This window comes from Molothrus aeneus, chromosome 2 (genome assembly GCF_037042795.1).
Source record: "Molothrus aeneus isolate 106 chromosome 2, BPBGC_Maene_1.0, whole genome shotgun sequence".
Lineage (NCBI taxonomy): Eukaryota > Metazoa > Chordata > Aves > Passeriformes > Icteridae > Molothrus > Molothrus aeneus.
The window spans coordinates 35,162,206-35,178,788 of NC_089647.1; the positions used below are offsets into that span (position 1 = coordinate 35,162,206).

The 16,583-nt window shown below is 37.3% G+C and overlaps 1 protein-coding gene across 4 annotated transcripts in view; it reads right to left on the bottom strand.

The window, feature by feature from the left end:
* The window catches only part of GRM5 (glutamate metabotropic receptor 5), a 245,452-nt gene that overhangs the window by 13,552 nt on the left and 215,317 nt on the right, over positions 1 to 16,583 (bottom strand). For 3 of the 4 annotated variants that reach the window (XM_066544701.1, XM_066544700.1, XM_066544699.1), the window contains 2 exons: positions 15,050 to 15,989; positions 2,964 to 3,062 (listed from right to left, as the gene is read on the bottom strand). In XM_066544701.1, the coding sequence (XP_066400798.1) occupies positions 2,964 to 3,062; positions 15,050 to 15,989 (1,039 nt within the window). The remainder of the gene's footprint in view (positions 1 to 2,963; positions 3,063 to 15,049; positions 15,990 to 16,583) is intronic. The other variant, XM_066544702.1, reaches the window with a different exon arrangement.

Consider the following 16,583-nt stretch of genomic DNA (forward strand, 5'->3'; position numbering starts at 1 on the left):
ATGCCCTTTCAAGCATCTCTGAGCACATCTCTGCTACACTGGAGCATTCTATTCACAGGATGGAGAGAGGACAATGACACCTCTTGAACTCTGAGCTCCTCTTCCTGAGTTCCACTTAAAGCAGAACATGCTTTAAGGTGTTTTCAGCATTTATTGGTCAACCTGATTTTTCATTGTTTTCATTGCCAAAGGTATGAAGTGGGAATTGGGAAAAATAGAAACCATCACCTTACCTGACACTGAAATCAAGTGTAAAAGCAGTGCACAAAAAAAAGAAACACAAGACCCACACACAACACAAACAAAAACCAACCAACAAACCAACCAATAGACCAATGAAAAAAAAATTAACTCTCCTAGTTGTATCTCCAAAGTCAAGAGTTGATTTGACTTCTATCTTTGCAAAGAGCATGCATTTGGAGGAATTTTACATGTTTGGCATGCCTAATAAATAATTACAGAAGTAATTTTTGCACATAGGACTTATCAGCAGGAAAATTACTCCTGTGAGTTATTAAACAGTTTCTTATTCATTGCATTCAATCAACTAAAAAATGTATATATTATGCAAGAAGTGCAAAAGAACTGATGTTATGGCTGCTTTGTGAAAGCTTCATAAAACATCTCATTCCTATAGTTGATTTTATCATATATGTGTGAATGATTCTCACAGGTGATGCAGGAGGTTGTAACTTCCCTAATTAGAAACAGCCTTTCAAGGCAACACATAATGTACCCACTACTTCTATTTATGTGTCATTTTTCATCTTGCAACATCCAAAGCCACTTGTAATACTAATATAAAGGGATAGTTAGGCCCAGATGTGGAAAATGTCCACACTAGGGCTGGAATGCAAATATAACATTGCATGAGGTATTTGAGGACATAAGCTGAACAACACTGCCCAGTATGAATTGCATGGCATTATTTAGACTGGAAGACTGTAAGGTGAGATTTGGTCAGTATCATGAGACCTCTTTGTCCCATGAGATGATGAGGTTTTTTCATCATTCACAAATGGTGAGGCCCCTGTATGTCTTTTTCCATTTGCTCTTCATCTCAGTGACTTCTAACACAGGTCTGATACCTGCTGGGATGTCAGAATGTACCTGCTTTCTGAAATGCCTGAGTTCTGTCTGGGAGATTCCCAGGCTGCTCAAAGGCAACTCTGCTGAGCTCACAAAATTGGAAAGGGACCATTGGCCAGGACATTGTGGCTGGAGACACAGCCATCAAATGCAATTGCAGTCTCTATTAAGCAGCAGGTGTTCTTAACTGTTTGAGTAGGTCTTGCAGCTGACAGACTTGCTGTGGAACTATTAGACTGACACAGTTTCCAGTCTTTTTGACTGTTAGGGCATCCTCTTTAACAGGAACCTTTTTCTCCTCTCTACTTGACTCAGATGGATTACAGTCTGGAATACAAACAGATTCTTCACTGTGAAGATATAAAAAAGAAGTTTTTCAAATGTGTATAAATGGCCAGGTAAAACAGAGCTGAATGCTGTACAACAAAATACAGTTGTCTGACAATTACATGTACTTTTCCACTCTTCAAAGTTCCATCATATATTGATTTCAGATAGCTTTTAAATGAAGAATAAATATTTCTGAAGGCAATGCAATGTAAGAAAAAAAAATCCAGATGACACATAGACAAGAAACCCCTCCAGTTGACAAAAATATACTTTGTGTGAAACACTAAGCAATCAAGGTTTCTGATGGTATTTTAACTGAAGAAGCCCTCAGGTGTGTGCTGTGTGGTGTGAGTATTGATAGCCCTACGAATGTGTGTGAATGCTGTACCCAAGGGAAACATAACACTGTGCAAGTGTCTCCCTGAATACCCTCCTGCATTGATAAAATTTCCCAAGGGATGTAACACTTGGGAAAAGTGATGGTATAATTTGGTCACCCTGTGCTCTACTGTTACATTTGTAAATATCCTACAGGGCTTGATAAGGAAGGAGCAGGTCTTTTATTAAATGGTAAAATGGTTCTTATGCTTAGTAGGACATAACACAATGACACAATGCTTCTTAAAAACATTGTTTCATGAAAGATGTATAACCATCTTTGGCATGTATGTGCTTATATATTTATGAAAGGACATATATGGAGAAATGAAAATTCTGTCCCATGGGAGAGCTCAACGTTTGGAAATCTGGCTGGACTCAAAATGAGAAGAATTGCTGAAATCTCCAAGTATTGCACAGAATTATGTAGTTTGAAGTATTTCAAGAGGAAAAACATCAAAATGGCCATACTAAAGCAGTTAATCCTAGTAACATTGAAGAAACTCCATTATTTGATATTCATTAAATTGTAGTGTTGCTTAATGTCATGCAAAATATAATGACAATGAAGCAAAAATAAGTATATGAATTAAATTGAGAAAGTTATTAAAAAGATGGTTTAAACTGTATTTAAAATTACTTTGAAACCTTTCCTTAAAATAACTGCAAAACTCAGCACTTTTCCATAGGTTATTTTGATTTAGAAGAACCAACATTTTCATATTGAATATGTTTTTATCAATCAGTTTTTCTCTGCCCTTTTTAAAAGTTCTTTTGGTTAGACTTAATGTAACCCCTAAAATGAAGTGGACCTACCCTTACTCCAGGTTTGAATTCTGCTTCTTTTCATCTGCCCAAGAGGCTTAATGAGTCAGGTGTAAGATTTCTCCTCCCCAAAGCACCATATTACAACAACATCACACAGGACATGTGGTTCAGATCACTGGAATGAACACGGTGCAGGGTTTTTTTGTAGTCAGATGGAACACATAAATCAGCAGTGGCAAGATGTTTTCTTTTATTTTTTTTCTTTTTTTCTTTTCTAAACATACTTTATGGGATACACAGGAATTACAGACAGAAGATCTAGCCTGGAATTATCCAAGGCTGCTTCTTCTGTTCACAGACATATCACACTGACCTAAGGCCACTTGCTCTTTGCTTACCTGGTCATTGTAGCTCGCCCACCATTCCCCATACTCCCTTTTGGGGTGAAACACTCTATTTCCGACTTGTGCGGGGGGGCCAGTCTCCTGCCTTTGTACCTAATAAATCACGACAACAACAGGAGCAAACAGAGAGAAGTGATTGTGTGCTCAGCTTTCTTTGTCAGCTGCTGTGCAAAGGGCCATGCACATGAATGTTACTGTGGCAGTGCTAGAGAAGAGTGCAAAGCAGCTGGGGGAGTGGTGGAATAACTGCATAAAATCCCAGACCAGTGTTAAAGCCAACAGGGTTATGCAGGATGGGTGCTCACTGTTTTCTTTATATATATCTCTATATATATGTATCTGTAACTCCATATAGGAGGACCCAAATAGTTTTACAGAATAAATAGCATGCTAACACTTCAGTATTTTTTGGAGTTAGACCAAAACAGAGAAATTAGACCAAAAAGAGAAAAAATCTCCTTAGAGAGAAACAGTTTAAGGGAAGCAACACTTAAGTTAACAATCTGTGGGAAATCAGCTGGTGTCCATGTTCTCAACCATAACTTATTTCCCTGATCCTACATCTCTGTAATATGTGGTGTGTTTCACTTTTCAAAGCAAACACCAGTGTAGTGGGTTGTTTTGGTAAAATTGGTGTGGGCTCACAGTTCATGTTGTGAATGGGACTTCCTCTCTCCACTGGCAACAAATTGATGTTAGATGACTTGCTGAGATCTAGACATAAAGTCAAGTGAGATCAATCCCAAACCTAGAGCCCAGTGCAGTACTATGTGTATTTTATGTACAAGACCTTACTCTTCGATGAAAAAAAATCACTTGGATAAACAGTTTAATACTTGATCATCTAATTAATTTATGGATGAGATACAAGATAAGACCTGGTCATTGTTTAGTCTTGGAAGACTCAGTTGGAGTGTGAGTAATGTAGAGGTCTCATACGGTCTCTCCTCCCAGCAGTGAACTTCACCCTAATTGTACAAATTCTTGTGCTAGGTGTTGAAATACCTATTTCGGTCTTTTAAGAAAAATTTGGGCAAAGTACCTGCATATGTCTTCTCAAAGAGATAGTGATATCCCATCCTGAAATCCTATGAGCTGCACTGTGGGGTTTTAACATACGTCTGTTGGGAAGCTTGTGCATTTAACACTGTTAAAATCACAGAATAATGAACTTTTCTGTTGCTCATTCATTAATCTGATCTAGATAACAAAAGTAACTTGAAGAGAATTACCCTGTAAAAGATAAATAACCTGAGTACAGAGAAAGTGAACTAAATATTGGATGTAGATGTAGTAGACCCTCAGATGCAGAGTATATTGAATAAATCTCTAATGAAGAAGCTTAGTGACTCTGAGAGTGAACCGGATACAGCACAATGAGGTGTATAAGTGCAAAGTCCTTTGGTTTACAAATTATAACCTTACTGAAAGGAGAACAACAGCAATTTTGCAGACTGGCTACCAAGGTTTTAAGACCATTTGGAGTGTGGTATATATAGTGCTCCCAGTTAGGCACGAAGCTCACACAGGACACACGTACTAAATGGAAACCAATTCCTAGAGTGGAGAAAAAGTGGATGGGTTTAGAGAGTAGATAAATTTACTGGAAAATACAAATGAAGTCAAACTGGATTATACAAAATTAATTGGGATAGCCAGAGAAAAAAGAGAAGAAAGAAAAGAATGTGCAGAAACTTCACAGGAAAAAAAAAAGGAAATAAACTTGAAGTGAAGGTGTTAGACATCAAAGAAAGTAGAATTTAAGAAGAGCAGGATGGAAATACAGTTATGTTTAGAGTAAATAACCAATAATAAAATAACCAAAAAAGATATTTTGTCTAGCATAGCGTAGGGAAAAAATTGAAACTAGGAAAAACTGGGAGACTCTAAATACTCACGATAAGCAGGATTCTAGAAAGTAGCCAACAAAAAGGAAAAAGAGGTAAATAAATGTCCTTGGTAATCCCACCCTGAAGAGCCCCAGGTTAGGATGGATGTGACCCAGATAAATAAATCTCCACAACTGTCCATTTCACATTAGCATAAATTTCACTACCATAAAAATCAGCAGAGACACTGTTATGAATCTCTCGAGTTTATCCATCCACTCAAAAGCAAATTGCACTACCAGAAACACCATGTTGCCTCATAAAACCTCAAAGCCTTGAGCCATAGTAACTGCTACACTGCCATTCAGTCAGTGCTAAATGTCCATGGAATTATGAAAACAGTGACCAAACTCTCATCAGTCCTGTGGGTGTGGAAAGTGCTTCTAACTTGAAATGAAGTTCCAAAATTCTTTGAGTGATGATTCTGAAAAGGCACACCAAAGATTCGTATAAAATGTTTTCAGCTCTCAGAGCAGACACAGGAAATTACTTTGGCTCAGAACATCTTGCATTAGAAAAATGTCCCCTTCCAGGTTGTTAAAGTCAAGGATTGCTTTAAAAAAGCAAATCTGTTGAGAGGGAAAACCCTCAGGAATTTCTTTGCAGTTGACATAAGAACTACTAATGTGAAAAGTAATTGGGTATTTTGGAAGAGTCATAAAACAGTACAGTGTGAGCAGTATACACAAGAACAAATTTATTTTTTCATTGTCTCCAATTCCAGGACTATATATTGGCTAGAAAAAAAATAGAAGACTTTGATTCTGTGCAGAAAGGCAGCAACTAAATTCTGTTATAGGATTTAAAATATTTTGGGTCATCTTTAAGGGTTTTTCCCACATCTTTTGGTAGAAATGGTGATCTGTGTCATTTGGAAATTTGGGAAGTAATTCCCAATAACTCAGTCACTGCAGAGCTTATCCATTTGCCAAACGCTTGGTCACATCACTCTATCTTACACAACAGTGCTCTGCTCTCTCCAGAGAGCCTCACTAGAGAGAAGGAAACTCCTGGGCTGAGAAACCATGACTACACTGCCTTGGTTTTTAGGGAAGTCAATGTACATTTGATACATGGTAGGAAACACCAATGAGACTGCTCAAGTTTGAAGGCCTTTCTCTGGCCTTCTTCACCTTCCAATAAAACTCCTCTTGTAGACCAATATTAAGGGATTCTATGGGAAACAAAGGGGGAATATGGGTATCACCATCCTGAATGAGATCAATAATGATTCACTAAAATCTGTAGAAATCAGCTTTTATATATGTGTAGAGTCCTACATTTTTTTCCTTTTTGTTTTTTTTCTTTTTTTTTCCTGTGCTGATAGGAAAAACTGACAGGTGCTGACAAATTTCTAGATATGGGCTTTTTTTTACATTATGCCTGCACAGTAGATCCAGGTGCTGGTATCCTGGTGGTCTTAACTTCATGTTAGGATGAGACCCATCTTCGTTCATGGTCCCTCGTACTTCTGCTCTTTCCCAGTTTCCCTGCAGAAGGTGTTGGATACCTTGATCAGCAGCACATTTCACATGGCTGCACATCCCCTGTCTGCAGGATGATGGCAGGGGAGACCTAGAAGTTGTGCCATAGCTTACATTTGTCAGTAGTTTGGTCAAAGACACCCTTTAAAAATAATCTATGGATAGAATGTGGATGGTAATGCACAGGTTCTGTTAAAATGTCCACACTACACAGTGAGAGATTTATCAAAAGACAAGAGTTTGTAATACCAAAAATTGTTTTTTTCTAGCAATCTGTTCTCTGAAAAAATAATATGAGCAACTATAAACTGGTTTGTACTCTTTGACATAAGGGGATTTTTTTCCTCTTTTTCAGTAAAAAAAGTTTAACTAACTGAAGATATCTCAGGGTATCTTTAGGTTTTTAAAATGTAAATCAAATGTAATTTATTGTGTTGGACATGGAGATCAGTCATAAATCCCTATTTCAAATGCAATCTCATACTGCCATGCAGAAGTGCCATTGATTATTGAGCACCCAATCTGTGCTTGACACTGTTAACTTATATACAAGCAGTATATTTCACCTGCAATATTCTTTGGTCTTGATATTAAGAAATGATGAAGTATTTAAGTTTCATAGCAGCAGAGTTAAGCTAGCCTTTAGATTAGATAATATGTTTAAAGATTTCTGCATAAATGCTAAAGAATGGAATTTGAAAAATATTTAGTGTTTTTACTGTAGGGGTTGCTTTGATCTACAAACATAATGTATTCTTGAGAATTGATTCTGTGAGATTGGACATGCTATCTTGAAATTGCAGCATATTGCACTGAATATTTTGAAAAAGTCTCTGCTTATTGTGTGAGATTTCCCCATTTATGTAGTGGCTAAAATAAATTGTTTATTATTAATCATGCCACTTTTTTCATTAAAAAACCCCTAACATTTAAACATTAGTTGCTTATTAGCACAATTTCAGCAAGTAAAATTGCTTTAGGTCAAAACTTACAATTTTTTTTCAAGTTCAGCATAATATTTCACTTTTTTAAAAATCTTATTCTAATTAAGCAATCATATGTAATTGTAGCTGGTGAATCAAAATAACATTTTTGTTGGAATGATATACAAAGCATTATACTGGCTCAGGGGAAGATTAGACTGATAGCAAAATATTACCAGTCTTTTTAATTCCCTTGTTCCAAAAAGTTTTTTTCTGAGGTGTTGGAAAAACCATTGTACAGGTTTTTAATACAGTAGAGTCTTACTTATAGAAATGTTCAATATATAATACTGTAGCCAATACTACAGCAGATTAAAATTGCTATATATTATAAACATATATAATGATTATATATTTTAGCAGACATCTGCCTTAAATTTCAGTCACAGTCATGAAAAGATATTTGTCACCAAATACAGCTCTCAGCCAGATGAAATGCCATCTCTTCCATTAGTCCACATCAACATTCAGGATACAAGTACAAATGCCATTCATTGTAATTCATACAGGTGCTCCCTCAGTGGCAGACTGCTCCGTGACTTGGGGGACCTTGGAAGGACAAGGGTGCATGTCCTAGCCTTTTGTTTATCAGATTAATTACAGTGCATCAAATCAATTACAATGCCAGTTTTTATCAAAGTTTGCTGTAGAAAGAAGCAGAAGTTCCTTGGGTAGACAAACCTGGTAGACAGGACTTACATTGTGCATGCTAATGAACATGAGACCACCTGCATGGCTTCTCTGGGTGCTCTCCAGCATGTGTGACAAGGACAGTGGTGATGCAGCATATGGTGGCCTTTATTTCTCACCCGAATTTTGGGAGACAGGCTTGAAGATTAAAAAAAATGTAAAAAGGATAAACACTGCTATTAAAAAATAGAAATTCTTCCTTTCCCCAAATAAATGAGAACTTTTGAGTCCTGTCTTCACTGTTCCTTCCTTTTCCTTTTTGCAGTGCGGGGTAGCAAGACCTCATTTTGGAACCTAAAGCGTATGTTGGTAACAGTAGGCAGGGAACTGTTCACAATGTCATTTAATTTCCAGACTTCAGCTATGATATTTGTTTCAAAATTATGGTAACTGTGTCTTAATAATATAAATAATGCCTAATATTAGGCTTGAAGACATGTGCTCAGTTAATGCAGCTGAAAAAATGATATCAATCAATCAATGAATGAATATTTTAATTAAATTTGAGGGGAAAATTCAAAACAACAGCACTAGCACTGTACACAAAAGCCATTGTAAACAGGTCATTCAAGAGTATAAATTTATTATACAGATGCAATGTTTTAGCAGCAATTTATCAAAAGCTTTCAGTAATACCTTTCACTGAGTTTTATAAAATATTCTTCAGCCATTTCAGAGTATTTGAAGTTTGTCCAAAAAGACACTAAGACTAAATTATTTAGGGAAAAGTGAAGGACTCAAATCATTCAGTAATCTCTCAATCTAAATTTTTGTAGCATATTAGATTAAAATAGCTCTAAATGATCCATTTGGGAACTGATTCATTAATAAATGCAGACTAATCCATCAAAAGGATAATGACTTTCTCTGAAGAGTCAATTTTTTTTTACCCTGCATGCATCAAAATTCAATTTTAGCAAGGCTATGAAGCAAACAAATAGTATCTTGTATCACTATACCTAGATTTCCTTTTTTTAGATAAGAACAATACCTGTTGGGCCAAACCTACACCTCATCTAAATTGTTATCTGCTCTAATTACACTAAGTCATGTAAGAAGCTTAGCCCTCACTTTTTGACCATAAAATCATAATACAGAGACATCAACCACTTTTGGGCAATTTGCAGTCAAAGGTCCCATTAAAGAGCATCTGGAGAAATTAACTTATTTTTTGGTGCACAATGATTTTTCTGTGACGTCTTTCACCCTACAGTAATATGTGGTCCTGTTTTGAACAGCTTTTCTACTTTTCAGTTTCCAAAAGAATTTATTGCATTGAGGTGGGCAATGGCTAAAAGGTCGTCACTGTTAGTAGTTGAAAGATGGTGCCAATCATTTCTAGAATGTAACTTAAGCATTAGTTCTTCCAGTTCACATTCTCTGATAATCTCCCAATTAATTCTCTGTACACACAAGAGCTGTTTAGCAACAATAAAAATCATTTCTAAATTACTTCTTTAGTCTATGAAACTTCGTCCCCCAAGTCTTTTTTTTTTTCCATGGTAAAATAAAACTGGAATTGGAAAGCTCTTTTACTGTAAAGGTATTATAACAGTCTGATGTTATAACAGCTTTTACTGTAAAGGTACTATAACAGTCTGATGGGTATAAGACAGGTGGGCTGGGACCTCTCCTCTGACACTGACTGACATTAAAAATAATTTTTCTTTTTACCAGGGTAGAAAGTAACTATTTTTCTTCCCAATGCTTTTTTCTTTTTTCTTTTCTCTTTTCCAAACAGTGTTTATTGTATACCAGAACAGAGTGTCTCCACCAAGTTCCAGTAGGAAAGCAACGCATGCTGTCATATATTACAAGCTGCTGATATTCCTCCATACAGCAGTTATGCACTAGTTATGCACTAGTTTTGAGCTCAGTCTTGTGGGTTTACAACCTTTTCTATATTTAGTTTCATGTTTTCCATGTTTCAGTCAGTTCAACTGCCCACAGAAACTGCAGAACCAATGACTTTTATGAAATCTGTGACTGTTAGTCTAGAATTTAGGAAAGTTGTGTTTTGCCTTGTTTTGCCAGGCAATGAACCTGATGGAATGTTAGTCTTAATGTACTGTATGACCAATCAGATCACCAGGAGTATCTCAGACCTTTTATTATGAAAATTTTGAGTATGAACCTATAGGCTGTGTCCTGGAGAAGTCTGGTAAATAAAAAGTTTTTAAAAATTAGTTTGGAAGTGAGATGTGGTGTTCTTTTATCATGGTTCAAAACGTGTCAGAGAAATTGTTCAAGCTGCATATATATGAAGTCAAAACTGGCACTTGCACTATAAAAATGTGTCTCAATAGAATGTGCTGTAGCAGAAACTCAGGATCAGTATCTTTCTCAATGTGTCTGCACATGAGGAATGAGAACCACCTTCAGCTTTCCACAAAAGTCTCTCAGTTTTTCTTGAGCTTCATCTTCTTTACAGGACTAAAAGCTCTGTGTCAAACAACAGGCCTATTTCATATCTCAGGCAAGTTGTTGAGGCATGGGAAATTTGAATCTTTCCCATTTACATTTGAAATCCTCATGCTGATAATACACCCACAAACTCTTAAAAGATTTGATCACAGCTCGATGGCCATGACTTCAAATCTATCTGCTTATTCATATATGTGGCTTTCAGCCAGTGAAGAGTTGATATCTGAATAGTGAGAATTGCATGGCTTGCATCTTGGGGACCTTGGCACGGTGTGTGTAACAGCGACAGAAGTTTATTCTGATGGGGTTTCCCACTTGTCTGGAAAATCAGTGTCTTCCCAGGACCTTCTTTATAATGCAGCATAGCAGTAGTGAAACCTTGAAGTTTTCACATTTTCAATTCTCTTGGTCTTTTTCAGTACTTTGTATGGATTTCATTCATATTCAACATTAGAGATATTGTTTTAAGAAATTCTAATGGAAAAAAAGAGTGGACCTTTTGAGAAACTTAAATTCAGACTTCTGAAAAAGCTTACCCCAAGATTTTGGTGCTGAAATATGGTATGCAGATGCATTATATAATACTTAGACTGGAATATTTCTAACTATGAATGGCAGCTTCTGGACTGATACAAGCACATTTTCTTATTTTTTGGTCCAAAATAGCTCCTGTTAGAATTGTAACAAAATATATATAGTCAATCATAAGCAGGAAAATAGGAAAGGGAAAGGAGAAAACCAGCTGTTCCTTGCAGAAACAGAGCATGCAGTGTGCTAGTAGACACCTGTTTCCAAAATATTTAATTATGGCACAGTTTGGGACTGCCTGATGTCTAATTATACACTAGCTATAGACACTGGTGGTCCAGGACTGAATCCAATTCAGTGGGAAAAAATCTACCTTGCTTACTATGTTTTCTTCATAGGAGAAATGGAATGGCAATTAATAGCATGTGAGCCCAGGCACCTGATGGCTTTTTCTGATGTGGCATTGTAGTGCTTGAGGGGAAGAAACCTGATTCTGGGGTGGATGTGTGAGCATTTTTGTTTAAGTTTAGTAAGATAAAACAAAGTGATGGTGATTTGTATAAGAAAAAAATTGTGGTTCCCCTAATGAAGCACAAGTGAGTTTGGCTCACTAGGACAAGGGATCCCCAGTCCTGATGAAAGCTGTCAGTACTATCACTTCTGCAGATGCACACAGAGCAATGCTCAGTTCTGTAATCATACAGTCCAGGACAAACTTCTTAAGTGGGCAAGACAATACATTAAAAATCAGGTGAGTTTTCTGTTTAGTTTCACAGCCATAACTTATTTTTAAATATTTGGGAAATACTTCATCACATAGTTAATCCGAGTAGAATAAAGTGTCACTGCCACACTGAGTTATTAAGCTTTGGTCTAAAAAAGATTTGTGAGAGAAGTGTCTATGATAAGGTGCAGAAATTTATGTGCATAGTTATTCTGTTGTCTAGTATTGTGCTGTTCACAGCTGTATGGAATAATTAGGCACAAAGCACAGCCAATGTATCTTGAGTATACCTAACATTATCTGGCTGAGCTGGTGATGATTCTTTCCTTTAGAGTGATCATAGCTACCTGCCTAGGTTGTAGATTGAAAGTGCTGCTCAACCTTCTGGCTTAGTTACAGACTAAGACGATGATAAGCAGTCTTGTTTTGTTTCAGGAGGGTACTTTTGGCAGGTACTGGACATCTGTAGGCTTCTCTCTTTTGAGAAAAATACTGGTAGGACTTTAAAGAGTTAAATAGCACATATATTTGTGAAAGACAGTATTTAGGGAGGTTTTTAATACTTGGCTGGTTACTCAGAACAGTTTATTACTTGCTTTAAAGGCAAGAAATCTTGCTGTTCTTCAGGTAGTTGTGGGGAGATGAGTGTGAAGCTTGGAAAATGGAGCATGTGTGCCATTTAAAGACACCTTCCAGAAGACATAAACAACTAGTGGTTAATTTTTTGTGCGAAATCCAAGGTAATGATAATAAAAAGCCAAGAGGAGCTTTTGAACATCTGCACTATTATCCAGGTCAGGGTAACATGACTGAGACCCTTTGATGTACAGTCCTGACTAGAAATATCCTAATAGCAGCTCTTGTAGCAGAAATATACAGCCTTTATCTTGCATGGAATAGTGAGTTATCTGAGAGTGACGAGAGGATAAATTAGCCCTGTACTTTTGGCCCTTGCAAAAAGGCTGTGTAGCATATGTGACAATAATTCCTGGTACCCTAAGGCAAGATTTACTCAATGTACTTTTGGCCTTCCTAGTCACTATGAAACCAACTGGTAAGATGACTGGAATCAGAAATTCCAGATGCCTCTCTACACCAGTTATAGGGCTTTGACTCCAGCTCTGTAGTACTCTCCTTTGTGAAGTCACTTCTGATAATGTCAGGTTTGTTAACCTCACCTTAAATGAGGGCAGAATATCTTTTGGTGAGTACTGCTGAATCACAATAGCCTACATGAAATGGTTTTCATTTCACTGGGCAATGAATAGTTTTACTCTCTCCTTCTACATATTTCAGTATGTGAAGATTCATTCCAACACACAACCACAGCTTGCCTGGGTTTTCTTAATTGAAGAACACCCCATGCAAAAAGTCATTTAGGACTGTAACAGATGCATTGCTTTATTTAGGCAAAAGCAGTCTTGTTATCTGTCATTTTGTGGCTGATGTGAAAGCTCTGAATGGAGTGTTGGCATTATCTGTTTGACAATGATTTGATGCAATGCTACACTGTGCTATAAATTAGTGTCAAGAAGCAAAATGCTAATGATAAAGGCCCCTCTATGCACTGGTGACTTAAATAGCATATTTCTTTTAAATTCAACAGTGACTCACTCTCTTTTAAATAAAACCCCTCTGAGCTATTTAAATGATGCCATGAAGTTCTAGTGCATATTTCCTTTGATTCTGAATACTTTGGTGTTTACTTGAATAACTTTCAAAATAATCTTTTGAGCATTGTACTAATACCTTGAAAACTATTGCTTTGTGTAACCAGATTTTTTTTTCAAAGAAATATTTAATTATCAAGTAAAAGGGTGGAACTCTGTTTGCTCATTTTCTACACTAAATGGAATTGAAGCTGACAGTGGTTTTCTGTACTTTCTTGGAGATTATACCAGACCTAGGTGAAGTCCTGAGCACCATTTTAAATGTACTTATCACCTTTTAGGACTCTCTCTCATGTAATTGAATTGGTATTGACTAGAGAGAATTTCCCAGGATTGATGGAATCATTTTGCTCTTGGATGCCTTGACCCTTCAGGCACACACTAACTGAGCCCTACTAAATTCAGGGGCACCATCACAGCTTAATTGGCTGAGGATTCAGATGCATGAATTAGGAGGATCTTCTTTGCTCCAGTTTTGTGCATTGATGAACGCTGCTGATGACATATAAGTTTTTCTCCAAGTTTCAAATGCAAAGTACAAGTTCTTTTTATCCAGGGAAATATGTCAATGTATCAGCTTTCTGCTGCTATTCTCATCCCTACACACACATACTGGGCACTCTCAAAGCTCTTTTGGATTGAAGTAATTCCCAAGACAGTCACTTCCAGGCTAGACATACATAGCTGAGGAATGACAGAATTTGTGTAATTTGCTTCTTTGCAGTCTCATATCAACAGATTTTTTTGTTAATGCCTGCAGTTAAATAACCTAAATCATTCTCATAGCATCCATACCAAAAGTAAAAGGATCAAAGGATGAAAACCAACTACTGGGCAAGTACACAGTGCAGGTTCTGTTTATGGAGCAGGGCAGTTTTCACTCCAGAGCTCTCCTTTCTATTTAGTGTTCACTTAAGATAATTTTTATACATTGAACATAAAGTTGTCTTCATGATTGCTGAATTCAAATAATATATTAGGAAGAAACAAAGAAATATAAGGGAGTATCTGTTCAATGGCAGGGAAGGTAGACAGAGCGGGGCCCATGAGCAGCTGAATTTGTCAGCATTAGGAAAATGTTTACAAAAAAAGGCAAGGAAGAGAAGATAGGTGAGGACAAAAAGAAAGAAATTAGGAAGAGATAGTATAAGAAAGGAAAATCAAGGGAACAGGAGATAAAAGGTGTAACAGAAGAGCCATACATAACAAATCCTCAGATCCCTTAGAGTGGCTGCTCATGATGACTCTTGTGTTTAACACTCCACCTCGATTATGGAACTCTAGCAGCAACCCTGTTGTCTTACTATTGTCACTAGAGGCAACATACAGACACTAAGATGTTCATTTAAGGGAAAGAGATAATAAATGGGTCCATTCAGGACAAGGGATTGAGTTGTATTTCTTCTCTTGGGTTTTTTTACTCCCTCAATCTTGTTTTTCTCCCTAGATTCATACACAGTTGTCACACCCAGCACTTCCAACTTTGTTTTCCCATTGCTTTGTCAATAGTTTTTGCACAGCATTTTGACTAAATCAAACCCAAAACTTGGAGATGTGGGACAGAGGACTCACTCCACTCCCAGTGCAGAGGCAAAGGAAATTAGCACACTTCCCTGTGTCCTTCCACTCTTAGTAACTCTCAGAAGATGACAATTGCTTCCCCAAACTCCCACATTAGAAAACTTTACCTAAGCGTTTCCCCAGATGATCCCCTTCTTTTCCACAGGTTCACCAGGCTGCTGGAGCGGCTGGCGGCTGAAGAGGACTTTCCATCGCCTACGTGCATGCGGACTACTGTTGACGTGGTGAACGCACTGCGCACATTCCTCTCTGGCTTGGCGAGGATGATGTACACCTTGGGCACAAACATGCAGCCAAGGGCCACCGTGGCGCTCAGACTCACTGAGAAACACATGGTGATTATCTTGTAATTGCTTCCAAAATATATTGGCACAAAAGCCAGCCAAATGATGCAGGTAGTATACATGGTGAAGGCAATATATTTTGCTTCGTTGAAATTAGCTGGGACGTTTCTTGTCTTAAATGCATAAAAGGTGCAGCTCAAAATTAATAACCCATTATATCCAAGGGGAGTCACAACACCCAAGTTGGTGGTGTTACAAATCAGGTAGACCTCTCGGATGCTTGGGTAATCATGCATTATATCTGGTGGCTCCATTATAAAGAGGGCAACTATGATACCTAACTGTATACATATCAAGATAAATGCAATAACCAGCTGGGCGCAGGCACTCATAAACCTAGGTTTCTTTGTACAGATTTTCTTCTTGCTTCCAGCCAGGATTCTTGCAATGCGGTTGGTTTTAGTTACAAGAGCAGAATAGCTCATAGCCGGTGAGAGGCCGATGCCAATTCGCTGAAGGTAACAGTAAATCTGTTGAGGTTTTGCAATTAGACAGAAAGTGCACAAGTAACCCAGGCAGATGCCGGCCAGAATGATGTAGCAAAGTTCTCGGCTGGATGATTTGACCACTGGAGTGTCACGGTACATTATGAACACGATTGTAACAAACAGTGTGGCCAACAGACCCAGGCATGCAAAAACTACAGCTGCAATTGGTTCAGGATCGCCCCATCTGAGATACTGGACTGGGATGAGGTCACAACCTGCAGAAGAAGAAAAAGAGAAAGGTAAACTGAAGTATGTAGATGTGTGATTCTTTAATGGTACTTAGAGGTTTTCCTGGTATTTCTCTTTTTTGTTTTTGAGGAAGCTGTCATTGTGTGGAGTGTAGGCTCAGATTGTGTTAAAATAATGTCAGTATAATGGCACAATAAGTACATTTCAATGACAGCTTTTTTCAGTAGTACACTTTATCTGGAATAGAACATGACCAGGCTGATTAAGATAAGTCACCTCTTACAGTGCAAATTTGCTCTTTAAATTCTATGAAATATAGGAATTTGTGAACAAATTTCTGCAGCAAGTTGCACTACTTCAGTATAAAGTGCTTCAGAGTTTTCTGCATGCTATTTGCACATAAAGGACTAGATGTCAATCCTACTAATTATACTGTACACCATGAAGGATATTGGTATTTGCTTAATGATTGTGGAGAGAAATCTTGCAAATTCTGACTGTCAAAAAAAAGAGAAAGTTTCTCAGATTTGCTACCTTTTTCTAACAAAAATTTTCTAGAATTGGAGTTTTAAGTAATAGGTAATTTGGAATCGCACACTGTACTCACTTCTTTTTCTGAC